Genomic DNA, 27,488 nt, shown 5'->3' with positions numbered 1-27,488 from the left:
AAAGAAGGCTAAACCAAGAGATTAACTAGGAGAGCAGTGATCTACCACTTAAAGGTCAAATTCCTTTGGCTTACAGGCAAAGCTGCTACAATCGGCTCCTCCTCTAACTTTCTAGTCTTATCTCATATTACTTCCTATCACATATTCTAAGTTTCAGTCCAACTGACCTACTTTCTGTTTTTTCTGAATATGCCCTGAGCTTTCCCTACCTCTGTGCCCTAAACCTGAATTGTCCTTCCTCCCCCACTTTGCTTCATTAAGTCTTTTAACAAACCCAAATCATTTGCTCCTTCCCCCAAGAATCTCCTCTAATCTCCTTGGTTAGTAAAAGCATTCTCTCCGCCCCTTTGGATGTTATATGATATTTTGTCTTGTACTTTGCCAATATATTATGCATTATATTGAATTATAATTATTTAGGTATTCACTGTACTTCCAACTGGACTATAAATGTCTTGAGGTCAAGGATTGTTTATTTCTTTTTTTTTTCTTTTCTTTTTTTTTTTTTTTTTGTGAGGCAATTGGGGTTAAGTGACTTGCCCAGGGTCACACAGCTAGCAAGTGTGTGTTAAGTGTCTGAGGCCGGATTTGAACTCAGGTACTCCTGACTCCAGGGCCGGTGCTCTATCCACTGCGCCACCTAGCTGTCCCCTCAAGGATTGTTTATTAATGACCCTTTGGGGCTCTCAGGTGTCTAGCATGGTGATCTTTATAGTGGGCAATTAATTTTGTGTATATGAGATATAAAAGAAAGTAGGATCTTTCATTATTTTAGCATTAACTGGAAATAAATGTACTTTGTGGCATACTTTTATCAACTTGTAATAACTTCAAAGACTTTCACAAAAGTATTTATGCAAAACCATCTCCCAAATGTATTACTGAGGTGGTTTGCCATTTCCTTTTTCAGATGAGTAAATTGAGGCAAACCAGGTTAATCAACCTCACAATTAAAATGTTAATAATATGTTTTGGGGCAGCTAGGTAGCACAGTGGATAGAGCACTGGCCCTGGATTAAGCAGGACCTGAGTTCAAATCCGGCCTCAGACACAAATCTAGCTGTGTGACCCTGGGCAAGTCACTTAACCCTCATTGCCTTGCAAAAAACCCAAAACAAAACAAAACAAAAAATGTCAATCACACAGTTAGTAAGTGTTGAGGCTAGATTTGGACTCAGGAAGTCTTCTTGACTCCAGGCCAGGCACTCTATCATCTATTGCACCACTTAGCTGCCCTCTCAAATGAATTACTTATCTTTCCTCTACTTCAGAGACTTATGGCAATGTGGGAAATTTTGACAAACATTTTTTCCTGCAACTTTATTTATATTACAATGTTTTAATCTTTTTTGTATATTATCTTTATTATGAGTGATTTAGTTTTCCTTCTCCTAGTTTAAGAAAATGTAATCTCAAAAATATACCTTCCTTTCTTCTTTATAGAGAGGAAGGATTATGTATGTGAAACATTGCATATACTTTCAGATTTGTTTGAAGCTTTGGTTGGTTTTGCTGAACTGCTTTTTTTCCTCTTTCTTTTTTTATTCTTTGTTATTAGGGATGGCTCCTTGGTAGCAAAGAGAGTAATACATTTGGAAATAAAGATGATGTAAATGCAAAAGTTAACAATCAAAAAATTTTAAAAGGCAATGCATTCTCAAGCTCTTTATTTGCATTTATCAACTTTTAAATGGAAAAAAAAGCAACTTTTGGCTTCTGTCAACAGGGTTGCACCTTTAAGAGCAAAACAAACACTGTCCAAAAAGGAGAGTTTATTCCTCTATTTCTGAAATAAAGTTGTGTTTGTGTAGCCAATCCTGGCCAATCTCACCTTGGTTCGACATTCCAAACTCTTTCTCACAACCTCATTCTCATTTATCCAGAGGCAGACCTTCCTTCTATGCCTTCCAAATCTTGCTTTTCACTTTGAATAAAAACTCATCCTCAAAGCAAGGGACCTCGAAGCACTTAGGCACATTTCATTCCTAGCATTGCCTACTTCTGCTACACAGTTCTCTAGAATCAACTGGAGTTATGTTCAAGAATAGGCCATAAAAGCTTGTTGATCACTTAGAAGGGTCTCCCTGATCAGGTCCAAGTGAACTCTATTTATCAGTGGAGAAATGTGGAGCAGCAGAATCTCAAGATATCTGTACTGTGCTTAGCCTGTCTAACTGAATCACTGGGAGAAAGAGAACGGAGAGCACACTGGGAGTCTTTTTGTACAGGAATAATTACACAGATCAACGAAAGCCCTAACTCACAAGCCTCATTGTATACCTAGAGGCTGCCTGTATTTACATTGCGTAACCAACTCAATAGGAATGAGGAACTGAAGTGGTTCTCTGGACTCTCATGGCTGTTATTGGTCTCTCTGGGGCAGAGCTACTGGAATAATGAAAGAAAGTCACATAAAAGCAGATAAGCTTTGCCACTCTGGCAATTTCTACAGACCTGATTCAGAAAACTAACTAAAATGATCTCTTTACTATCTGCCAGGACATCTTGAGGTCTTAGTTGCCTCATCTTTAAAAAGAGAGGGTGGGACAAGATATCTAAGCCTTCTAGAATTCTATAATTATAGGTAATTTTCAACAGAAATAAGTCATAAATCTTTCTCTATTGGATTCTGCAAACACTAAGAAAATAAAGTTTTTTTTCATTAGAGGACTTTACTCAAAAGCTTGTGGTGTCCTCTCTCTTGTGCCAACCAATTCAGCTACCATCTATATTGATTTCATGAATAAGAGATGAATTTGGGATAGAAATGCTATTTGCCTGAAATCACTCTGTAAAGGTCCAAATGGAATAAGTCCTAAGTTAATCAAGTTTGAGATGCAAATTTCTTTCCATCGTCAACAGACACTTTTCTGGGATCTTCATCTGGTAGTCTGGTATAAATCACAAAATCTGATTTCTAAAAGACTCTTAGAAATCACAGAGAGGGGCAGCTAGATGTCACAGGTTGACAGAGCACTGGCTCTGGTTTCAGGACTCAGACACTTAACACTTCCTAGCTGTGTGACCCTGGGCAAGTCACTTAACCCCAATTGCCTCACAAAAAAAAAAAAAAAGAAAGAAAAAGAAATCACAGAGAAACCTTTCCTTTCCCTTTCAGGTAAGTACATGTTCTATTTCAATTAGTCAGATGCTCTGAAAAGAATCTCTTTGGTTGATTTAAATTGTCTTTAAATAGCAATAATGAATAAAAGTATTTTGGGGGGTGCAGATGGTAAATGGGGGCTTTGAGTGAAGGTCAGGGAAGTAAGTAATGAGTTCAAGATAAAAGATAAAGTCAGGTCACCTGGATTGCCTGTAAGAGGTGGAACTAATAATTTTAGGAAGGTTACTGTGGGTCAGTAAGTCCTAAGGTCCAAAACTTGAATCTTTCACATTCTTTGCACACCCTCTCTTAAAGTCCCCTGTGGATAGCACAAAGCCTGGAAACAATGCAGAGATTTCTGTTTCTAACCCCTCATGTTGTGTGGCCAGGGAAACACTAAGCCATTTTCCTAAAAGGATTCACGTCTGTTCTTTCCATGATCTAAACCATAGGAGTGCTCCACTTTGAGAAAATTCAATATGGTGTTAGGTGAGGAGGCAAAGTAGGTAGACAAAATAGAGGATTATTTGGAGTCTTCAGTTTATAAAAGGATTCACCAAAGACTTTGTGTAGTCCACTCCCTTTTATATTCAAGTGATTAAAAAAAAAGATCATGAGCCAGTCATGAATGCATCCGTAGATCATTTTAACTTGTAGGGGTGGACAGATAGAATGTTAGGAGTCATTGCCAATTGAAGATGAACCATAAATGGAGATCTTAATCTTCTCTGAAAATTATAATACAAGCTTGATAAGACAGCAGATTTTTGTTCCCATTAAAAATTTTAGGAGTACATCTATTTTGTAAAACAAACGCATTAAAGTATAAGCCTAAAACAGTGTTCAGGGAAATAACAAGACCATTTTCAAAGGAACTCTGAACAACAGATGTATTGGATGGGAAACAGACATGTACGTTGGCCCAGATCCACTGGTCCAGGGCCTGAAAGGAAATAGGCCAGATTAAAGGAATCAGGCTATGAGTATTTTTATTGAAATTGAAAATAGGACACATTGCACCAATATTTTGCCTCCTAAAACTAGTATCTCATTGCAAAACTGGATTCATGACTTTTGTGATATCAGCATGTACAGGAAAACTTGATGATAGTTTTATGAGATGGAAAAGTTCTGGTTTTTTGAATCTGACTCAGAAATTTCCAAACATCTCTGATACACAAGTGAAACTTGTTTTTCTAAGATTAAAGTATCTTTCAGAAGACATTCTTCCTGAGTTAGAATTAGGGATTTGAGGCTACGTGGGATTAACTAAAAGGATGAATAAATCTAAATTCTTCAACAGCTGCACAGAGGATGAGAATTAAGAATGTTACACTTATATGAGATGGGAAGACATTTAAGAATTTGAAAATGTTTTTGAATTTTCCAGGAACTCAAGGAATGCTGCCATAACTATTATGGGGCAGAAAGATTAAATGTAGATGAAGGTGTTTAATACCAAGGGCACCAATGCTTTTGAAAACAATTAGCAGCTTATGTTGGTCACTAATCTTAGTGCTTTTTGGCAGGGAGGGAGAGGGGAGCTGGAAGTCTGATTTCATCTTATTACTTAGCAGGAAGCAAACATATTTGTTTTCCAGTCCTCTTTCTTGAATAGTTTAGGACACATTACCCATGACTCAAATGACATAGATTTTCCCATATTTCAGCTTAATAGGATATGGAAAAAATACTAATTTTAATAGAAGCTGGTATTATATATAGTTATGTTGTTTATAGATATTAATCATACCCCTGATTCTCAAAGTCTTTATCTTGTGTTTTCCTTAAAGTTTTACATGCTCTAAAAATTCAGTTCATCTTGAGAGGGTTCTGTCTCTACCAAATAATTCTTGGAAGCCCCTTTACTCCAGTGTTGTCACCTCTCCAGAAATCTCCCCTTCTTTTCCCCTTAAAAAGGAGTTATATGGGGGCAGCTAGGTGGCACAGTGGATAAAGCACTGGCCCTGGATTCAGGAGGACCTGAGGTCAAATCCGGCCTCAGACACTTGACACTAGCTGTGTGACCCTGGGCAAGTCACTTAAGCCTCATTGCCCTGCCAAAAAAACAAAAACAAAAACAAAAAAAAGGAGTTATATGCCCAATTTAAGAAACACTAGAATAAGTGCCAGGCTGAAATTCATGATTAGTTAGAGTTTAACATATTGACTATAATAAGTAAACATCATAGAGAGCTAGAAAGGACTTTAGGGATCATCTAATCCAAAGCTTCTTAAACTGTGGGTCTTGACCCCATATGGGGTCATGCAACTGAATGTGGGGGGTCATGAAAAATTTGGCAACAGTAAAAGGTTATGCATAACTATTTTATATACCTATAAAAATTTCTTGGGTGAAAGGGGGTCACCAAAAAAAGTTTAAGAAGTCCTGACCTAATCCATTTTCCTCATTTGACAGATAAGGAAACTGAGGCCTAGAGAGTTTTAACTGACATGCCCAGAATGAGGATGCTACACTCTGATGGCAAATCTGGCACCCCTTCCATTGTGCCATGATGCTCTCTTCTGGAAATGCTCGAGGAAGACAAAGGCTTGCCTACTTCATTTTAATGATGCAAGTGGTTCTTTTATATTTCTGTGCCCGTGAGATTGTACCTCAGAGTTGTTTTTAAAGCTCAGCAGATGCACACCTAATTTTTACCCTTTCCTAATTTGAGGATGAGCTACCACTTTGGGGAAATGATCTCTCTAGTGGGTCAGGAAGAATGTGCAACTTAGAGATTAATTCAGTGCCCACGGCATTTCCCCTTTCCCCCTCTAACTCACCACCATTGATGAAAAAGAAGAATATACTCTTTCAGTTAAGCTCTAGTTGCAGCCAGAGGAATCTTGGTTTCCGGTGTGACACTAATAACATTAATTCCTTCCATAAAGCCCTCCCAGGGCTTAAATTCCATCCCCTGCCCACAATGATTAAGGGCATGTCTGGAAGTGTCCTCTGTTTTGTGCTTGCAGCCATTCATTAAAATATGGCACCCAACCAAAAGGCTAAAGTCACTGGATGGTGGCCCATGCTGCAACAGCTGTGTCCACCTGGGTCCTTGTTCTCTATGTAATGGAAAAACTGTGCCACTGAGTTAGCAGCTGAGCTGGTGAGGAGTTGATATATGTTACAAAGGACCATGTATTCAAATGGATTTGTTATTAGGACTTTGGATAGAGTGTTCAGTCAAAGCCATGGAGAAAACCTAGATGTTAGGGGCAACCCCTCCTCAATCTTATTTGTGGCTATTTTCCTCCCTGGCCAAAACTCAAAGAAAAGAAATATTCCCCTCTATGTGCTTTTCATTTTGTTAGGAGATAGAGGGAAAGCTCAGTAATAAACAAAGGTCTATTCTTTCTTTCTTCTCTTACAGGGGAATTTCCTGAGCTTGAAGAAGTCTTGGATGTCTTGGAAGTCTTGTGTCTTGGATGAAGTCTATATGTTTCAAGGGTTTTATACCACCTCTCTTAGCTTCCTGAGTGTAAGCACTTTTTTTTTTTGGTGGGGCAATGAGGGTTAAGTGACTTGGCCAGGGTCACACAGCTAGCAAGTGTCAAGTGTCTGAGGCTGAATTTGAACTCAGGTCCTCCTGAATCGAGGGCCAGTGCTTTATCCACTGCGCCATCTAGCTGCCCCAAGTGTAAGTACTTTGTGATCTGGACATTCCCTTTCAGTTTGGCTTCCAACATGGTCTTGGTTGTTACACATATTTTGAATAATGATAAAGAAATGAATGAAACCAGGTCTGTAGTGGGAGCTGTAGTAGCTTGTGTTCAAGGTGTAATGAGAGTAGACTGATTTCTAAAGCAAGAGTAAAAGCTGAGAATGATATCTATGATGGTAGAGGGAGAAGATCAGAAGTAAGAGGAGAAGGGAAAAAGTTAAAAAAAATTACTGTTCAGTTAAGGGCTCGTGACTGAGGGGAAAGGGTGGTTAAAGTTCGACATTTACTGAACATTTTTACCTGGAGATCCTGGCAATCCAGGCAGGCCTGGAGATCCTTTAGGTGCTCTTACACAACCTAAAAAGAGGGGGAAAAAAGATGAGTTGAAACAATCCATGCTAAATTTCATGGCTCTTAGTGTTGCCCACATCAAAAGCACTAATATTAAAAGTGGTTACCGCTATATCATTAGAGCAAATTAATGGTTTAATGATCCTGGATTTCTGATGTAAATACATGCTTAATTTCATTATGTAATGAAATAAAAATATTAATTTGTATTAAATGCAAATTAAATAAATGTAGCCAAAAAAGAACCAAAACAATACATGGCAAATGACTTATTCATTTCCTTATTTTTGGAACAGCTTTCATTTTAAGCTGAGATAAATGAGATAATTTCCAATGGGTCAAAGTGAATCCCATTTAAAGGAATAATAATAATAATAACAATAATAATAGCTAGTATTTATTTATAGAGCTTTAGGTTTCCAAAATGCTTCACAAACATTATTTCATTTAATTTGCTCTAATGATATTCCCAGGTTCACACAGTTTAATAAATGTTTGATTCCAGCTTTTTACCCAGGTCTTTCTGGCTCTAGGACCAGCACTCTTATGTTCTTTGACACCTAGACGCTCCTAAATTTTGAGGGACCTTAGAGGTAACCTAGATCAACTTCCTCATTTTATAGATGAAGAAATTGAGACCCCAGAGAAATTAAGTGAATTGCCCATGATCATAAAGGCAGAAGAATCACAATCTGAACCAATGCCTTCTGACTACAAATTAAAACTTTGTTCACAGCATGATGTAGCCTTTGTATTTTCTTTGTCTTGTAGCTTTATCTCAGGATGTAGCCATCTTACAATTAGAAAAAAAAATCGACTTCTCTTTTGTGACTTCAAATACCTTCAAAATGAACAAAAACAAAGTAACCGCTTCATGCAGAGCAAGACCAAATAAGGAATAAGATCATCTCTGGTGAAGTTAATGAAAGAGGTTAAATTGGAGAAGAGGTGTATTGTATAGGCTGTTTCTATTTTAAGAAAGCCCATTTTGAAGGACAATACTGCCTTTCATCTGTCTTATGTCTATTTGCCTGGGAATTCTTCCTGCTAGGTCAGGCTTATTCTTTTGCCAAGCCTGATAACCCAAGTCTGGAGAGAGATTTAGCCCTCTTTACTAGTTGTACATGAACCATTTGTGCACTGGCATAGAATGCTTGGGTGATCTTTCTTTGTGGATTCTTCTACACTACATCTGTTAAAAATGAGGACTAGTCTGTTATTAGGTCACATTTAAGCATCAGGCAGTAGATAGAGTGCTTGCCTGGAGTCAGACTCATCCTGGGTTCAGATCTGGCCTCAGACACTTACCAACCGTGTGACTCTGAACACATCACTTAACCCTGCTTGCCTCAGCTTCTTCATCTACAAAATGAGCTGGAGAAGGCAATGGCAAATCACTCTAGTTTCTTTTCCAAGAAAAGCCCAAATGGGTGTTACAATGAGTTGGACATGACTTAAAAACAACTGAGCAACAACAACAAATTTGAACCCCATAAAAGTGCTATCAAAACATGGGTGATATGTTTCTTACCTATTATGACTTTACATTCTAATGTGTTAAATATGTCACATGTTTAACATGTATGTCATACTTGAAAATACAGCACAAACATTTTTGGGTCATTTGTTATGATTATTTTCAGTTTTTTAGTTGACTTATTGTAAAACACACCTACCAATCTCCACCTGCTAAAATCCTTTCTCAGTTTCAAGGCAAAGTTCAGTAGATATTTCCTCCATAAAGGCTTTTTCAGTCCCTTTCATCTGCAAGTGATCTTTTCCTCCTCCCATTTGTCATTACACTTTTGTTTAGGACTCTGCTTTGTACTTCTGTTCTCCCTCTATTAAAGAATGGTACCCGGCTATAAGTCTAAACTTTTTTTTTTTTTTTGGTGGGGCAATGAGGGTTAAGTGACTTGCCCAGGGTCACACAGCTAGTAAGTGTCAAGTGTCTGAGGCCAAATTTGAGCTCAGGTCTTCCTGAAACCAGGGCTGATGCTTTATCTATTGTGCCACCAGTTCATACTCTTATACTAGACTGTAAGCTCCTTAAGGGCAGGGAATATGTCTTGTTTTATCTTTATATTTCCAGTACATCCTCACAGGAAATGCTTACAGAATTATTATTAAATTATTATTACCGGGGCAGCTAGGTGGCGCAGTGGATAGAGCACCGGCCCTGGATTCAGGAGTACCTGAGTTCAAATCCGGCCTCGGACACTTAACACTTACTAGCTGTGTGACCCTGGGCAAGTCACTTAACCCTAATTGCCTCACTAAAAGAAAAAAAAATTATTATTACCAAAATAACTTGAGGCATACATAATTACCAGAAAACCTGTACTTTGCAGTTCCATTCTATTTAAAAACAAAATCAGGTGAAATGAACATTTTCAATTTTCAGCTATAAAAGAAAACTTATCTAAGGGTCCCAAAATATTTAGTTGCTTAACAATTTCAGGATGCACAAAGAGTTATGTGTGCAACAAAACTTTTTAAATGCCTAATTTGTTCAATACTGTGTGAAAGACCAAGGGGTTAGAGATGGAAATAAATTAGACACTTACCCTTGAAATAAAGGAGATTATTATCCAAAGACTTGAAAGCCTTAGGCTAATTATAAAGAAGCAATAATGGACTGATAGCAGATGCAAATGAATCACTGGAAAACAACCATGAGATTGCCAAGTCATAGAATCACGGAATTTAAAACTCTCTTCTAATCCATTGCTGAGCAGGAATCCTAACCTGCTCAACAAGTGGTCATTCAGCATCTGCTGAAAGCTCTCCAGTGATGGGCAATGAGTACAGGAAATCCCTCATGCCTCATATAATCTCCCTGTTCTCTTTAATGTCTCCTTTGTCCTTTAGTTTTCCATTGAATTTGGATCTCCTACACTGTCTTCCTATATTGAATAGCAATTAGTTTTTACCTTTGACACTGTTAGCAACGAAACCATCCAGGTACTGTTTTTGCTCCTTTAAAGATGTGCTCAGAATTAGGAGTCAGTTCCGGCTTTGAATTCAGGTTCTGCTAAGTATTCTCTGTGTGACTTTGGGCAAATCATTCCCCCTCCATGGACCTCAGTAGCCCCATAGATAATATAAGGGAACAGGATTAAAGGTTTTTTCCAGATTTAAAGCCTATGTTTCTACAAGATACAAATGTATTTAAATATTTAAAGAGATATGTATTCTTATATATTTATCCATGTATCTATGTATTTATGCCCTTTATATTTGATAATACTATATAAAATTGTTTCTTATTTTACTTCTTGCAACTTGAGGGCAAACATATTGCCTTCTCCAAACTCTGTAAGTATACTGGGAGGTCCATTTATGTGAATTTCCTTCCCATGCCAATCTCTTTTCCTTCCTTCCTTCCTTCCCTCTCTCTCTCTATCACTCCCTCCCTATCTCCCTACAAACACATATAGAGGCATGCACTAATACTTTAAAAAATTTTTGTACTCTTGTAGTATTTAGTGACCCATATACATTGTGGACATTCAATAAATACCTGCTGGTGGGCCATCTATTCTATAAAACAAAAAAAAATTTTTTTACGGTACCTGGTCGGATTATCTCCTGTCCAATTGGCTCTTTCACGCCTCCATCACAGTCTGAGAATGAGACACAATGAAATGATAAGGTGATTAGGAAAACGACATATGATAATTTTTCTCCTCCATTAAATTGTAGGGAATAGATACAGGCAGAGAGCACAGATAGGCATTGTAAAAACCCCCAACTCTACAAATTTATTTCAAAGCTCTAGCCTAGGAAAATATCATTTCTGGTAGTAAAGGAAAGCTGTAGCAACCCATAATGGGTATATAGAAACAACCAGAGCAATAGTATCCATTAAAAAAAAAATAATATCCATTCTGACATGTGTGGGCAACTTATGTGAGGCTGAATAGAGTCTGCTGTTGAGTATTTGGAGAATATTTTGTTGGTTAAATGCTTGCACTATGGTATATAACATCTTTATTTTTTTAATTAAAATTTTTTTAAAGCAATAAACATTTTTATTCATAGTTTTGAGTTCCAATTTTTATCCCTCCTCCCCTGTCTCCCCTTCCCCTTTCTTGAGGAGGTAAGCAATCAGATATAGTAATAACATCTTTCAAATAAAAGAGGGGACTCAACTGTACCTGTTTGGCCTGGAGTGCCTGGGGGTCCTGGAGGGCCTGGGAAGCCAGGACTTCCACTTAATCCAAGGTCACCGGGGAAACCTCGTTCACCTTTTGGGCCTGGTAGACCTAGGCCAGGAGGACCACTCTCTCCTGGAATGCCCTTTAAACCAGGTACTCCTGGGAAACCTGGATCTCCTGGAAGGCCTTTGAAGCCATCACCCTGTGTGAAATCAAATGGCTCTTTTAAAATATCTGTCTGAAAAATAAAATGCTAAATAAAATTTTTTTTAAATAAAAAAAAGGAAACAAAAAGTAAACTTTAAAGATAATATATTATACACACACATACACATATATATGTATGAATGGCAATTTAAAATAATTTTTAAAATGTCTGTAACATCAAAGATACCCTTCCCTAACCTCTCCATTATTTCTGTTTCCAATCCAATCATCCTTTGGTAGTTTTTCCAATATGCTCATTAATGGGGGCAGCTAGGGGGCACAGTGGATATCAAAGTTAAAGCATGCATCTGTTAAGAATCACAGATGTACAAAGTGACATTATCAGTCATCATCATTAGTAAGTTTTTAAAAAAAAATAATTTCTTTTTCTTTTTTTTTTTGGTGAGGCAATTCGGTTAAGTGACTTGCCCAGGGTCACACAGCTAGTAAGTGTTGAGTGTCTGAGACCGGATTTGAATTCAGGTCCTCTTGAATCCAGGGCCGGTGCTCTATCCACTGCACCACCTAGCTGCCCCATTAGCAAATTTTATTTAACTGTTGTGGGGAAATTTACTATGTGGCTGGGCTTTACTGGGAAAATTGTCTGCTCTGTTAAAACAAGATGGTAAAAAAAACCCCAAAAACAAAAACCCAACAACAACAAAACACCACATATAAATATAGTATTTAAAAAGAAATCAACAAGGTAAGGGAAGGAGAGGGTGTTTTCTCTAATGTTAAGTATAAGTTTTGGCAAACCACTTCAGTATCTTTGCCAAGAAAACCCCAAAAGGGGTCACAAAGAGTCAGACACAACTAAAAACATGACTGAATAACCACCACAAAAATAGAAGTTTACAATTTCAATATGCATTTATTAAGTCCCTGTTAAGTCCTAGGGATATAAACAGAAAATTAAAAAATAAATTCCTGCCTTTAAGGAACTTAAATTTTAGTGATCAGGGTACAACATTTTTAAAAGATACCCAAAAGATAGGATTTGAGTAAGGAGGGAATGCTACCAGCTAGGGGAAAAAGAAAGGCTTCTCATAGGAGGTAGTGTCTTGAATTGAGACTTGAAGAAATCTAAGGATTCTGCAAGATGGAGGTAAGGAAAAGTGTATTCCAGGCACAAAAGTCTGTCCAAAAGCATGGTGGAATGCATGGCTCAGAGGCAATAGGGAGCCTCTAAGGGTTGTGAAATTGTGAAGAAACATATGATCACGAATCACAGAAAAGAGGAGAACAAAACTTAATATGTACGAGCTGGAACAAAGGGGTTCATAATACTGAGGAAGGAAGAACACCCAAGGGAATGAGGTTTCTAAAGGTGAAAGTGAAGGATCGTGTGAAGATAAAAACACAAAATTCTAGGAAAGAGTGTTAATTCAAGGAGAGGAGAAAAGTGATAAAAGATGAAGGGAAGTAGAGTAAGAGAAAAAAAAAGTAACTCGGGAAAATAGTCTGTTGCTTCCTATCCAATCAGTTCTTGCTTTTCATTCATAGCAAAAGTGAAGACAGAAACTTTATGGTTTTTAATGAAAACAAGAAAAGGGTTTCAATAATTATTTTTTTTTTGCAGGGCAATGAGGGTTAAGTGACTTGCCCAGGGTCACACAGCTAGTAAGTGTCAAGTGTCTGAGGCCAGATTTGAACTCAGGTCCTCCTGAATCCAGGGCCAGTACTTTATCCACTGCACCAACTAGTCAATATTCTTTTTTGTTTGTTTGTTTGTTTTTTTAGTTTTTTTTTAGTGAGGCAATTGGGGTTAAGTGGCTTGCCCAGGGTCACACAGCTAGTAAGTGTTAAGTTAGTCAATACTCTTTTAAAGGGGTTTCAATACTCTTTTTGTTTTGTTTTGTTTTTTTACTGAGGCAATTGGGGTTAAATGACTTGCCCAGGGTCACACAGCTAGTAAGTGTTAAGTGTCTGAGGCCGGATTTGAACTCAGGTCCTCCTGACTCCAGGGCTGGTGCTCTATCCACTGTGCCACTGAGCTGCTCCCTCAATACTCTTTTAAGGAAACACAAAAGAAATCTATCTCAGTCTAGGCAGTATTATATATAAAGAGAGGAACAGATACCCTATATGTTTTATATATATACATACATACACACATTTATTTATTTATTCATTCATTTATTTGCTTATTTATTTATTCATTGATTGATTGATTGATTGGTTGGTTCCTGAAAGGTTCTTGCTTTTTGCTTTAAGTCTTATATTCAATAACTCTAATGGTACCAACTGTATCACTCGCTCCTACTTATGTAGGGCTATATAAGAGGACTGAGTTAGAATACAGATATCTCCAAGCCAGTTCAACAGTTCAGAAAAATTATAGAGACTTACAGGAAGACCTGGAAGACCCGGAAAACCATCTAGTCCATCTTGCCCTTTAAAGCCATCTTCACCTGGCAAACCAGGTATGCCAGGATTACCTTGATCACCTCTGCTACCTAGAAAGATTTTTTTTTTAAAACATGGAAGCCATTTTCCAAATGAACACATTAAAAGGTTCGGTGATTTTTAAAAAAAAATGGTTTAGTCAACAACATACAGACCTTTTGTTGTAATTGCTCTAGAGTCTCCTTTCTGTCCTTTAGGCCCAGGTAATCCAGGAAGGCCAGGGTTACCCTGTGGAAACAAGATTATTTTTAGAGGTTAAAATGGGCAAAAGCTCTAGAGGGTAAATAAATATAATGAGAGGCGATGAAAACAGCTTAATTGCTAAGTACTCTTGTAAACTGAAGGCAGGACAGAACCTTAGTAGTATTCCCCCAAGGCAGACAGCACTTTAGAGAAGAATCTTATTATAAAACATTAGTGAATCCAAGCTTAAAGCCATAAAACCTAAGTGAGTCGATGACTAGAAATGAGAAGATTCATGAGGTACGATCATTCTCTCCTGGTGTTTGGTTATATTACTTTGTAGCAAATTCTGGCAGTTCCTTTATGTAGATTTGCTGAGATTTATTTGTTAAAAAGAGATTTCAATTTTTTCTTTTGATTGATGGACACAGTTCTTTGCAGACTGGGGAAGACATATCATAAACCACGAGGAAGTCCTGAATAATTGGCTGCAGAAATAAAAAATGTTTAGTTTTCTGGCAACTTTCAATTAGAGAACTCCCAATCTTTGCCAGAATAACACATAACTCTCAACACCTACAATGCTCTTGAATTCATCAGCCACTTTTACATACCTTGATAGTCTGTCTGGATTTAGAGCAAAATTGCTCTTTACTGAAATTAAGTATAGGACCCAGTGTTTTCTGCTTGACGGTCCTGTTTGTTTTCTTAGAAATTCAGGGGCACAGAGTTTATAAGGTGTGGTGAGTTTAATTTTCTTTCAGAATACTCTTGTGCCACAAAGTAATTATGAGTATACAGTGACCCTGTGTCCTAGGAGAATTGTATCTTTTGCTGAAGTTCTTCTACAACATGAAGCCAATTGGCCCAGATACCCTTAAATTTATTTTGATTTTTCATAATGTATAAAATACTCACAATTTCATTTTATAACTCTTTTGCCATTCTCTTTAAATGGGAGGAGGGGGAAAAGAAGCAGTTCCCAAGCCCAACATTTGAAATGAACATTTGAGTTACTGGTCAATTCAAAACATTGCAGATGCAGAAAGATGTATTTCAAATGATCTTTTTAAATAGCTTGTAAAAAAGACTAGCAAGCTGATAGGTACAGGAGAGCCAAAGAGAAGAAATTTCATGCATTATTAGACATGAAATTTCTTTTGAAGTTTTGCATGTGTGACATGAGAGGGTACTTTATTTATAAAGCTCTCTTCAATTTTAGCCAGATTCAAAGGTGAATGTTATCTAAAGACTATTCCTCACACTGGGCACAATAAAAAAGGTCAATATGTGCCAGGTACTATGCTAAACACTGGGTTACAAAGAAGCAAAGAACAATCCCTGCCCTCAAGGAGCTTACATTTTAATGGTTGTAGACAACACAAAAAAAGGAAAGTGAGAAAGTGAGGAAATTGGAGGACGGTTGAAGTACCCAGAGTGATGGCATGATGGGGGAGTCCAGGGGAATGCCAAAAAATCTTGCCACTAATCAGTGTCAACAGGAATCCTAAATGACCTTTCATTTACTCTATGTATTCTACATGTATATTAAAAATAAAACAACAACCATGTCTTAACTGCACATGTATAACCTATATCTGATTGCTTACCCGCTTCAGGGAGGGTGAAGGGGAGGGATAGAATTTGGAACACAAAACTAAATAAAAATGTTTATTAAAAAAATGTATTGATGTATTGTCTCCCCCCTCCCCCACAATTACAATGTGAACTTCTTGAGAAAAGGCACTATTTTTTTTCTTTTCTTTGTATCTTCAGCACTTAGCACAGTCCTGGTATGAGGTAAGTGCTTAATAAATGTTAGTTGACTGACTGAACATTTCAATATGCAAATGAAAATTGAAAAAAAAAAGGAATTTTAAGTGACAGAGTACTATTGTCCTATAAGAAATGACAAGCAGGACAGTTTCAGGAAAAACCTGGGAAGACCTATATGAACTGATACAAAATGAAGTGAGCAGAACCAGGAGAACACTACACACAGTAACATCAATATTGTAAGGATGATCAACTGTGAAAGATTTAGCTACCCTGATGAGTACAATGACCCAAGACAATTTCAAAGGACACTTGATGAAAAATGCTGTCAAACTCTAGAGAGGGAACTGATGAACTCTTGAGTGCAAATTGAAGCATTTTAAAAAATTTATTTTTAAGAACTGTGGAGTATAGATGCTGAATGAACCATACTATTTCTTTTGTTTTTGGTGCTGTTGTTTTTTCTATTTTGAGGTTTTTCATCATTGCTCTGATTTTTCTCTTATAACATGACTAATGCAGAAATAGGATTAATGTTATTATGTGTGTGTGTGTGTGTGTGTGTGTGTATATATATATATATATATATATATATATATATATATATATATATATATATGTAAATAAAACCTATATCAGATTACCTGCTGTCTAGGGGAGGGGGGAGGGAGGGAGAAAAATCTGAAATTGGAAAGACTGTATAAACAAAAGTTGAGAACAATCTTTTCGTGTAACGGGAAAAAAAATAAAATACTTTATTTATTTAAAAAAATTATTTTTAGTGTTTTATTTTGTTTGCATTTGCTTTTGCAACACGGCTGTAGCTTGCATGACTTCACATGTGTAATTTATTTCAAACTGATTGCCTTCTCAAGGAGGGAGAGAATTTGAAACTCAAAATTTTTTTTAAATGGTTGTTAAAATTTTTTTTTACACATAGTTGGGACATATTTAACAAAATAAATACAAATAGTTTTTTAAAAAGGGGATTTTATATGAAATTAAAAACTTTAATATACAGTTTAATTTTCCATGTCATAATGGGTTATTTTTTGTTTGTTTGTTTAGTTCAAATTTAACATGGCATTTCCAACACTGGCTTGATTATGTCCCTTTCTGCTATCTTTAATCACAAAGTTTTTTTTAAAAGTTCCCCTGGAAGTACGTTTTACTGTCCACAAGAGCACATGGATGTTACTGGCACAAAATTATATTAATTTAATCATTTGAAAGGCCATGGTACAATAAAGATGTAATAAATATTGAACATCCAGATGAGAGGCATTAAGTCTGTAAGTATCTAGTTCCATACCTGATGGTTATCTTACTAGCTTGGGTAAAAAACAGATCCATCCCCTTTTCTTACCTTGAAGCCAGAGAAACCAGGAATGCCATGTGGGCCTGGATCACCAATTTCCCCTTTCCTCCCAGGTTCTCCATTTGCACCAGGACGACCGATGGGTCCTGGTGCACCAGGAAGGCCACTGGGAATATCGCATTTACAGTCTCCAGGGTCACCTATCATTGCAAGGAAGAGAGAAAAGAAATTTGTTTTTTCTAGGGAAAAAACCCAAATGAACTAATTTAACCCCTAAATTATTTATTAAAATTTGAGTTCAGCACAAGTGATACAAAAGAAGCAGCAGAGCATGCCTTAGCACTATTTCTACCCTCAAGGAGTTTACAATTTCACTAGTGAGAGAATCAATTAACATTTATTAAATACTTACTCCATGCCAGGCACTAAGGTAAGTACTGAGGATTCAAGTTCAAAGAAAGAAACAATCAGGGTCCACATAAGGTTAAGTAATTTTAAAAATTCAATTGTTTTTTATTTTCAGAAAGATCCACATTCTTTCCTTCCTCCCTCTCCATTAAGGCAAAAGAACCCCACCAAAACAATAAAAACAAACCAAAACTGTTACAAACATATAGATTGCTTTGAAACTAGTTCTGAAATATGTGGATTAGTATAATCGTCTATGGCGTAGACCAACCAAAAGTGCTACAGCATTTCCAGGGAAGGAGAGTTCAGTATTGACTGAAGTTGAACAGGTAGAATTCATGGAGATAAATGACTTGAACTGAGCACAAATGGGTAGCCCAAAACACAGAAGAACTTACAACAGAATGAGGAGTGGGTTGGGGCAAGGGCAGGGAACGATGTGAAAAACCACCTACTAAATATCAGGAGGCCTGGGTTCTAGACTTATCCCTCTCATGAAATATGTGTACTCTTGTGTTGTTACCCAACAATGTATAACGTCGGGTGACTTGTAAAACTACCTGTCACACCTCTCTTATGGGGGCCTGGTGAGAATCAAGTGAGATAATGGAAGTGAAAATAGTTCTCACAGGATAGTCTCTGTTGTTGTTGTTGTTTTTTTTTTAGTGAGGCAATTGGGGTTAAGTGACTTACCCAAGGTCACACAGCTAATAAGTGTTAAGTGTCTGAGGCGGCATTTGAACTCAGGTATTCCTGACTCCAGGGCCAGTGCTCTATCCACTGCGCCACCTAGCTGCCCCACAGGATAGTCTCTGAAGTAATAATAGCTAGATATATGTATGCATGCATGTAACATGTATATGCAACACACATATATGAATTTATATATGTATGTAAAATAAATTATTATAGGATACTTGCTTTACAAAGTGTTAAGTTCATAATTGTTGTTTGCCCTTCTTTCTAGAAGAGGATCGTGACATCAGGGTGACGTCATGACTTGCACCGAATTGGATTTAAGTGAGGAAAGTCTGTGCAAGGTCACCAACCTCACTCTCCTCTCCAGAGCAATCTGAGTCCAGTGGTAAGATACATATCAGGATGACTGGAGATGGCCCTGGATGTTTAAGGCAATTGGGGTTAAGTGACTTGCCCAGGGTCACACAGTTAGTAAGTATCTGAAGTGAGATTTGAACTCAGGTTTTCCTGACTTCAGGGCCAGTGCTCTATCCACTGTGCCACCTAGCTGACCCAGTAAGCTCATAATAACCCCAGGGCTAGTTCATTCTCTTCATATACATATGATATATATGTGTATGTATGTATATGATATACATACATACATATACATATATATACATATATATATATATATATATATATATAAAACAACTTTTTCCCGAAAGTCAGAGTCCATATTCAGTTCTAAATTTAAGAGATTTTGCCGCAATATCGTCTTTCAACTCTACCAATGTAAGGTTATTTTTTCAAGGTTGGTAACCTATGCAGTAAAGAGCCCAGTACTATGACATCCACACTGAGGGTTTTCAGTGAAAAATAATGTTTGACTAAGTCAAGCAAACTTATGCTGAGAATGTCAAAATGAAGGCTGACTCCTTTGTATTACCAGTACCATTTCTATGAAAGAGAGCAGGATAGTTTTTTTGTTTTGTTTTGGTTTTTTTAGTAAGGCAATTGGGGTTAAGTGACTTGCCCAGGGTCACACAGCTAATAAGTGTTACGTGTCTGAGGCCAGATTTGAACTCAGGTATTCCTGACTCCAGGGCCAATGCTCTATCCACTGCACCACCTAGCTGCCCCCAGGATAGTTTTTTAAAAAGACATTCAGGCATTTTAGTCTTTTTTTTGGACTTTTTTTGCCCTGGATTGGTCTGGATCTGTGACTGCATGGAAGCAGAGAATTCCTAATATGGAAACTCCTTCCATCAATGCAGATTGGTAATTGTCTTAACTTATAGTTTGGAGAGTTGTTTGAGGCATTGAGAGGTTAAGTGATTTGTCCAGTATATAACAGAAACAGGACTGGACTCTAGGTCTTCCTGACTCCTGTTCAAAATGCTATGCTACCTTTATGTTTACAGGGCTGCCTTATAGCCAAGGGTCTAGGATAGTTTTTATGCCTATTTTTAGAATCTGAGCCTATCATTTCACCAGTATAGAAAACTCCAATGAGGAAATCCCTTTACCAACATAGACCTGTACTTGTAGTTTCCCACAGTTCCCTGGGGGCATGGAGAGCAGAAGTTACATATATATCATATATCCAGTGTGTGTCAGAGGTGAAACATGGACTCAGCTGGTTATGACTATAAGGCTGACTCTCCAGCCAACTACACCACATATATCAGAGAGAGCTTACCTTTCCATCCTTTTTGTCCTCGTGTCCCCGGGAAACCTGAATGGCCTGGGAAACCTAACCTTCCCTCTGCTCCCTTAAGTCCAAAAAGGAATCCTATTAATAAAAACACACACAAACACACACAAAAGAACAACAATGTTAATACACTGGATAATGTCATAATAATGTTAGGCTACTGTAACAGCCAATGGTTGTTCTCTCGGCCATGTCTTTCCCCACTCTAGTCTATTTTCCATTCAGCTGTCAAAAGTGATCTTCCTAAAGTACACAACTATTCATATCATCCCTCATACTCAGTAAACTCCAGTGGCTTCCTATTACTTCCAGAATCAAATATAAAATCCTGTTCAGCATTCAAAGCCCTTCATAACCTGTCCTACCCTCCACCTTTCTAGTTTTCTTACACCTTACACTTCTCCATGTACTCTGTGATCTAAAAACACTGGCCTCCGTGCTGTTCCTTGAACAAGACACTCTATCTCCTGACTCCTGGCATTTTTACTTCATGATTAGAATGTTCTCCCACCTCATCTCTATCTCTTGGCTTTTCTGGCTTCTTTCAGTTCCTCCCTTCTATAAGAAGCCATTTCCGATCCCCCTTAATTCTAGTGTCTTTCCTTTGTTGATTATTCTAATTTATCCTGGATATAGGATGTTTGTACGCAGTTGTTTATATGTTGTCTCTCCTGTTAGATTGTGACCTTCTTGAGAACAAGGGCTGGCTTGCTTTTCTTTGTATCCTCAGTGCTTGGCACAGTGCATAGAACATAGAAGGTACTTAAATGTTTATTTGACTGACTGAATGATATCCCAATGTAATCACACTTCTAATGGTTTTCCATGGAGTAGCACTGATTATAATAAAAGAAGTGAGTAACACATGAACTCCAATGCTATTCTAGAACACCTTTTATAGAGAAACATGGATGGTTTCTGGCCTGTATTGCTTTTAGGGATAAAACAGAAGTTGTGTGACTGTGAATCAAATTATTTTTCAGGATACTCATGACAATGAGGGTTAAGTGACTTGCCCAGGGTCACACAGCTAGTAAATGTCAAGTGTCTGAAGCCGGATTTGAATTCAGGTCCTCCTGAATCCAGGGCTGGTGCTTTATCCACTGTGTCACTCAGCTGCCCCCTCATGACTTCTTCTTCTTTTTTTTTTTTTGTGAGGCAATTGGGGTTAAGTGACTTGCCCAGGGTCACACAGCTAGTAAGTGTCAAATGTCTGAGGCCGGATTTGAACTCAGGTCCTCCTGAATCCAAGGCCAGTGCTCTATCCACTGCGCCACCTAGCTGCCCCACATGACTTCTTTAAAAAAGGTAGCAAGAGAAAAATGTTTTTGTCTCTGCTGCCATCGACCTGTCCAAATGGGAGCTACTTTAAAAGGAAAAAAAAAAAAGGTATGTACTTTCATATACAAAAGCAGACTACTAGTTCCCTTATAAAAGAACAGAAATAAAGATACCTCTTTCCCCAACTCCCAACAGAGCAGCAGCAACAAAAACACACTAGAGAAAGAGGGGCAAGTTTCTTGATATGGATCTTAATCCAGCCTCAAACCACCTCTGGACAAGCTCCTTTGATTTCAGGCACCCCTGACTGTTTCACATGACAGCAGGTAGCTGCTACTTCCCTCTAACCCCTCTGGGAAAGATCAGGTTGTTTATTTATTTGTTTATTTTGGTGGGGCAAGAAGGGTTAAGTGACTTGCCCAAGATCACACAGAGGTTGTTTATTCCCAATGCCTGATTTTACTCTAACAGTGGCAGAAAATCTAGGAGAAAGCAGTAGAACCAAGCAGGGCTAGCACACGGATTTTGAAATATCACTAAACTGTTGGTTTCACTTTCTAGTAAACTGCCATCTCCTGGTAGAAACAGGACTGCTGGTTTCCTGGAAGCTCTGAAAAAATACTGGACTGTTACCCTTCCACATAGAGACTTTCCCCATTGAAGTTTCCATTTATCATGGGTCGGCATCCAAAATTAAATGGGAAATTGGAGGGAATTTTGTGGAAGTCACAGATGACACACAAAGGCCAGAGCAGATGGCACAGAAAAAGTTTAAGAAACTCAGAAATGCAGGATTGTTATAAAAAAGGCATTCTGGAATACTCTGGCATCATACAAGAAAAGGCTAAATCCTTACATAATTTCCTAAAGGAAAATGAAGGTGAAGGGTCTACCCCTATGGATTTTCCATATTTCTCAGGCTCTGTGCCTCTAATCCCCACTATGTGGAAAGGATCACTCTCTCAGCGCATTCATTTTTCTTCATGTTTACACCTTCCAATCTTTTCTCAGACTCATTACTATGGACTCAGAATCATAGCATCTAAGTGTTGAAAGTCAACTAGTCCAATCTACACTGAATAGGAATGCCCTCTACAACAACCCTGAGAAAGGGGTCATCAAGCCTCTGTTTGAAGACATGATGTGATGGAGAGCTCACTAAAAAGGGTGCATATTTCACACTCTTCAATTTTGGTTGTTAGAGGGTTTTCCCTTAAATTGAGCGCAAATCTCTCCAATGTTTGTTGGACCAAGTTCTTCCCTCTGGGGCCAAACTGAGCACGTCTAATCTCTATTTCGAATGAGAGCCAAACATTAGAAAACAGTTATAATGTACTTTCTTTTTTTTTTAAAGTAATAAACATTTTTATAGTTTGGGGTTCCAATTTTTATCCCTCTTTCCCTCCCTCCCCTCCCCCCTCCCCAAGGTGGCAAACCATCAGATATGGGTTATACATGTATGATTATATAAAACATTACCATATTGGTAATTTTGTATAAGAAAACTTGAATAAAAGAAAAAAATGAAAGAAAGTGAAAAATAGCCTGCTTCAGTCTGCGTTCCATCAATATCAATTCTTTCTTTGGAGATGGATAGTATGTTTCATCAATAGTCCTTTGAGAATGTCTTAGATTATTGTATTGTTGAGAATAGTTGTCTTTTACAGTTTTTCATCAAACAATATTGTTGTTTCTGTACACAGTGTTCTCTTGGTTCTGCTCTGTTCACTATACATCAGTTCATGCAAGTCTTTCTAGGTCTTTCTGAAATCATCCTGCTTGTCATTTCTTATAGAACAATAATATTTCATCACCATCATATACCACAGCTTGTTTAGCCATTCTCCAATTGATGGGCATTCGTTTGATTTCCAATATAATGTACTTTCTAAGATGTTCTTTTAAAAGCTTAACCCTCCCCCTTACCTTCACCTCATGCTCCCATGGCATGAACTTTAGCCCCTCCATCACATTAGTTCCCCTAATTTGTTATGCCCTGACAGTGTCCTTACAAAAATGAAGTATCTAGAATTGAACACAGTATTTCACATGTGGTATGACCAGGGTCCAATACAACAGCAAAATATCTTCCATAATTTTTTTTAATGTGATCTGAAATTGTATTAGCTTTTTCAGTTTCCATGTCATACTGTTGATATACTGTCATACTGATGAATTTGCACTTCAATAAGACTCCTCGGTCTTTTCTTCTTTTAACACAAATTGCTATCTAGCCATGCCTCTACTGTTTTATAGCTGTGAGGTTGATTATTTGAATCTAATAAAAGGACTCTATATTTCAATTAATCATGATAGCTTATTGTGATAGTCTAAGGATGTTCCCTCCCAACCTCCCCAAAGCAATTAGTTTTCCCTAAAAAGCAACAAAGCTATTACAGCCCTTGACTGGCTCATGATTCCTTTGATACAATTTCCTGATCTCCTATGGGTGTTAAAAAATCCTACCAAAAGGGACTGGGGGTCCTCCTACTTGGTAGCTATCTGAAGACGATGGGAGCCACCACATCCTGCCATGCTACCCTGATGAGTTTCCATATGGAGGGGCACAGGGAGGCTGGGACACATCTACAGATGCTAAGCTCCACTATATCCTAGTTGCATATCCTTGTTATGTTGTTGTTGTTCAGTTGCGTCTGATGCTTTGTGACTGCAGGGACATAGCATGTCAGGCCCTTCTATCCTCCAGTTTCTCTCCATGTCTGTCCAAGTTCCTGTTCATTGTTAGGTCAGGGATAAGCAAATCTGTCTAGTTAACTGTTCTGTGACTTAATGAGTATCTCATTTTATTCCAAAACCAAATCTGAGCTAATTAGGTAGAGGTGTCAGGGCCTGCTCCTAACACCTGTCAAAATCTTTTTGGGATGCTTAATATTTTACCCTGGCAGCTAGGTGGCAGAGCAGATAGAATATCATGCCTGAAGTTAGGAAGATTCATTTTCATGAATTGGAGTCTGGCCTCAGATACCTACTTAGGGTCACCTGGGCAAGTCACTGAAACCAGTCTGCCTTAGTTCCTCATCTGTAAAATGAGCTGGAGAAGGAAATGGCAAAACATTCCAGTATATTTGCCAAGAAAAACCCAAATGGGGTCATGACGAGTCAGACATGACTGAAACAACTGAACCATAAATAAAATACAGTTATCCAAAATGTGTTGATTTCAGTTTTGTGCTGCTTGCAAATTTGATAGCTTTATATAAGTCATCTATAATAATTCGGTATAGCCTAGGGCCAAAAAAGAGAGACTTGTGATACTCTGTAGGAGACTTTTATCTAATTTAAGGCCAATACAGTTTCAGACAAAGATAGTGGAGTAGAAGAGCTGTATGCATGGTCAAACAAGCCGATTAATAACCAACTTATGACTTAGACAAATAGTAAATAAGATTCTGACTCTGCCTGACCATACTATGATCTAGACCACATTTCTCCCATGAAGATACAATAAGAGACTTTGTTAAATGCCTTGCTGAAACTGAAACATAACTATATTGACTGTATTCCTCTGATATGCCAGTCTAGGGACTAGCTCCAAAAAAGTAAGTGGGTTAGCTTAGCATGACTTGTTTTTTGTTTTTTTGGTTTTGTAAATGGTATCTTATTTTTCTGATTACATGTAAAGATAGTTTTTCAACATTCATTTTTTTATAAGATTTTGAGTTTCAAATTCTATCTCCATAATATCTCTCCTATGTGTCTCCAACCTTCCACTGACAAGGTCATCACCCTAAATTTAAGAACATATGACTTCTCTTCTGGGCTACTGTAATAGACCCTTTTTTTTGGGGGGGGGGTGAGGCAATTGGGGTTAAGTGACTTGCCCAGGGTCACACAGCCAGTACGTGTTAAGTGTCTGAGGCCGAATTTGAACTCAGGTCCTCCTGACTCCAGGGCCAGTGCTCTATCCACTGCACCATCTAGCTGCCCCAGAATCACTCTTCATACAGAAGAGAAGCAAAATAGGAGATGAAGAGTCTTGCTTTCTATCTACCTACTGTTTTTATAATTTCATCTACCTTCCAGTAGTGGTCCTAGTCCTTCTTTGAGCTTCCTCTTTTTACCAACATAGGAAAAAAAAAAACTATATTTTTAAAACTGTTCTTGTCAGTGTTCACAAGCCTCAGATTATTCTGGGCTTTAGTCTTCCTGGCACTTTTGTTATAGGACTATATTTCTCTTCTCATTTCTCTTTAGTTATCTTGCCTTGATTTCCTCTTCTGTACTTCTATATAGATATAGATATAGATATAGATATAGATATACATGTATAGATATAGATATATGGCTATAGGCAGGGCAATGAAGGTTAAGTGACTTGCCCGGGGTCACACAGTTACTAAGTGTCAAATATCTTTGGCCAGATTTGAACTCAGGTCCTCCACTGTGCCACTTATCTGCCCTATGTACTTCTATATTTTTAAGCTTTGAATTGACTGATAATTTCCTCTGTTCAGCCTTGAAATCACTCTTTGTGTCAACAGAGCTTAATTCTTGAGAGTCCTTTTTGAGTAGAGTCCTTCCTATATTTTCTTTGGACTTTTTGGAATATACTCCAGCTGGCTACAGGGTGGGAATCTAGGGTAGGAATCAGTCAGTCAACATCCATTATTCCTCCTTATTGATTATGAACTCTAAGACAGAATGATCATTGATTCGTTTTTTTTTTTTTTTTTTGGTGAGGCAATTGGAGTTAAGTGACTTGCCCAGGATCACACAGCTAGTAAGTGTTAAGTGTCTGAGGCTGGATTTGAACTCAGGTCCTCCTGATTCCAGGGCCGGTGCTCTATCCACTGCGCCACCTAGCTGCCCCTCATTGATTCTTAACATCACAGTTGTTTCTACTTTGGCATTTGCCTTCTCTTCATTGGTCAGTTTGAATATATTTCCATTTGATACCTCTCCCCAGCCCCAGTCTTCATCCTGAAGGATGCAATTACCATTTCTTGGCTGCTTTGCCTTCAGTGGAGAGACAGTGAAAGTGAACAATATTGAACAGATGTGTAGGTATTTGTAGTTCTTTATCACTATTATATCTTGCTTTCGCACCAGCCTTGTGATTTGCTTCTGGAGTTCGCCCAGGGAATTCATTTTGGCTGGGTAGTTGGCAATATATTACCACCACAATATCTGTGTTTTTTCCTTCCTTGGTCCTCACCTAAATGTATTGCATGACACTTCTCCATTCTGGTTCATGGATTTCCATATAGGAGTATCACATCTTGAGATGTGATGCTACCCCACTTACTGCCCCTTTTATCTAATCTTTTCCTCTTGAATAAGTTATCTCAGTTCACTGCCATATTCTGTTCATGGGTTATAGTCCATCAAGCCTCAGTTACATATTAAAACATAAATGAGCTTGTATTAAAAGCTAAATATCTCAATAGGAAAATGGAAAACACATAAATAGGGGGAAATGCTATATATGAAACTTTTTGCTTGAATGATAATAGGTGAATGAGTATATTTAAGATTTGGGGAAGCAAGGAGGAGAGAAAAAGGCAATGACATTAAAACTAATGTCTCCATATGATTTAATGATTCAGGGCTTTTTGGCTTAGGGGCATAGTATGGGATACAAGGCACTACCTTTTCAGATGTTCCTTAGTAAGTAACTTTAAATTCAGCATTGTTAGTTTGTTGATTAGTTTAAGGCAGGGGTTCTGAAGCTGGAGCCCATTAAAGGGATCTTGTATAGATTTTAGCACAGTCCATGAACTTGGATAGGAAAAAATATGATATCTTTATTATCACTAACCTTTGGTTTCCTTTAAAATTCTATACACTTTATTTTATCCATTTCAAAACATTATTCAGAGGAGTCTAGAGGCTTCACCAGACTTCCAAAGAGGAAGTTTTAAGTCACGCTGCAAGTCTATTTATGTATAGACCTCTCATCAGCTGCAATTTCTAAGTCAAGTGTTGCAAAATAATGTTGGATTTCTTGGAGTTTCTCAAAGTTGTTTGTAAGAAGTGAACAAGGGCAGAAATAAAACAAGAAGCATTTTGTCTTAATCAAAAGCAGAATGGGGTTGATCTGCTGTTTATTCCTTAACATTCACTTAGAAAAAAATGACAGATCTGGAAGAAGCAAAATTTTCTACAGTGAAAGAAAACTGGTTTCCTTGGATATGGCTGTGCCAGAGTTGCAAAATGTTGAAAACTAAGGCTTTATATCAAAACATGCAAAGTGGGTTGAAATCTTTGA

General features: G+C 37.7%; 1 protein-coding gene across 2 annotated transcripts in view; it reads right to left on the bottom strand.

Moving 5' to 3' along the window:
• The window catches only part of COL4A2 (collagen type IV alpha 2 chain), a 294,543-nt gene that overhangs the window by 55,785 nt on the left and 211,270 nt on the right, over positions 1-27,488 (bottom strand). For both annotated transcript variants that reach the window (XM_043992105.1, XM_043992106.1), the window contains exons 21-27: positions 19,964-20,056; positions 17,224-17,375; positions 14,054-14,126; positions 13,842-13,948; positions 11,283-11,484; positions 10,698-10,748; positions 7,072-7,128 (exon numbers count right to left, since the gene is read on the bottom strand). In XM_043992105.1, the coding sequence (XP_043848040.1) occupies positions 7,072-7,128; positions 10,698-10,748; positions 11,283-11,484; positions 13,842-13,948; positions 14,054-14,126; positions 17,224-17,375; positions 19,964-20,056 (735 nt within the window). The remainder of the gene's footprint in view (positions 1-7,071; positions 7,129-10,697; positions 10,749-11,282; positions 11,485-13,841; positions 13,949-14,053; positions 14,127-17,223; positions 17,376-19,963; positions 20,057-27,488) is intronic.

Source organism: Dromiciops gliroides, chromosome 3 (assembly GCF_019393635.1).
Source record: "Dromiciops gliroides isolate mDroGli1 chromosome 3, mDroGli1.pri, whole genome shotgun sequence".
In the NCBI taxonomy this organism is placed as follows: domain Eukaryota; kingdom Metazoa; phylum Chordata; class Mammalia; order Microbiotheria; family Microbiotheriidae; genus Dromiciops; species Dromiciops gliroides.
This window is presented reverse-complemented; position numbering and strand designations above follow the sequence as displayed.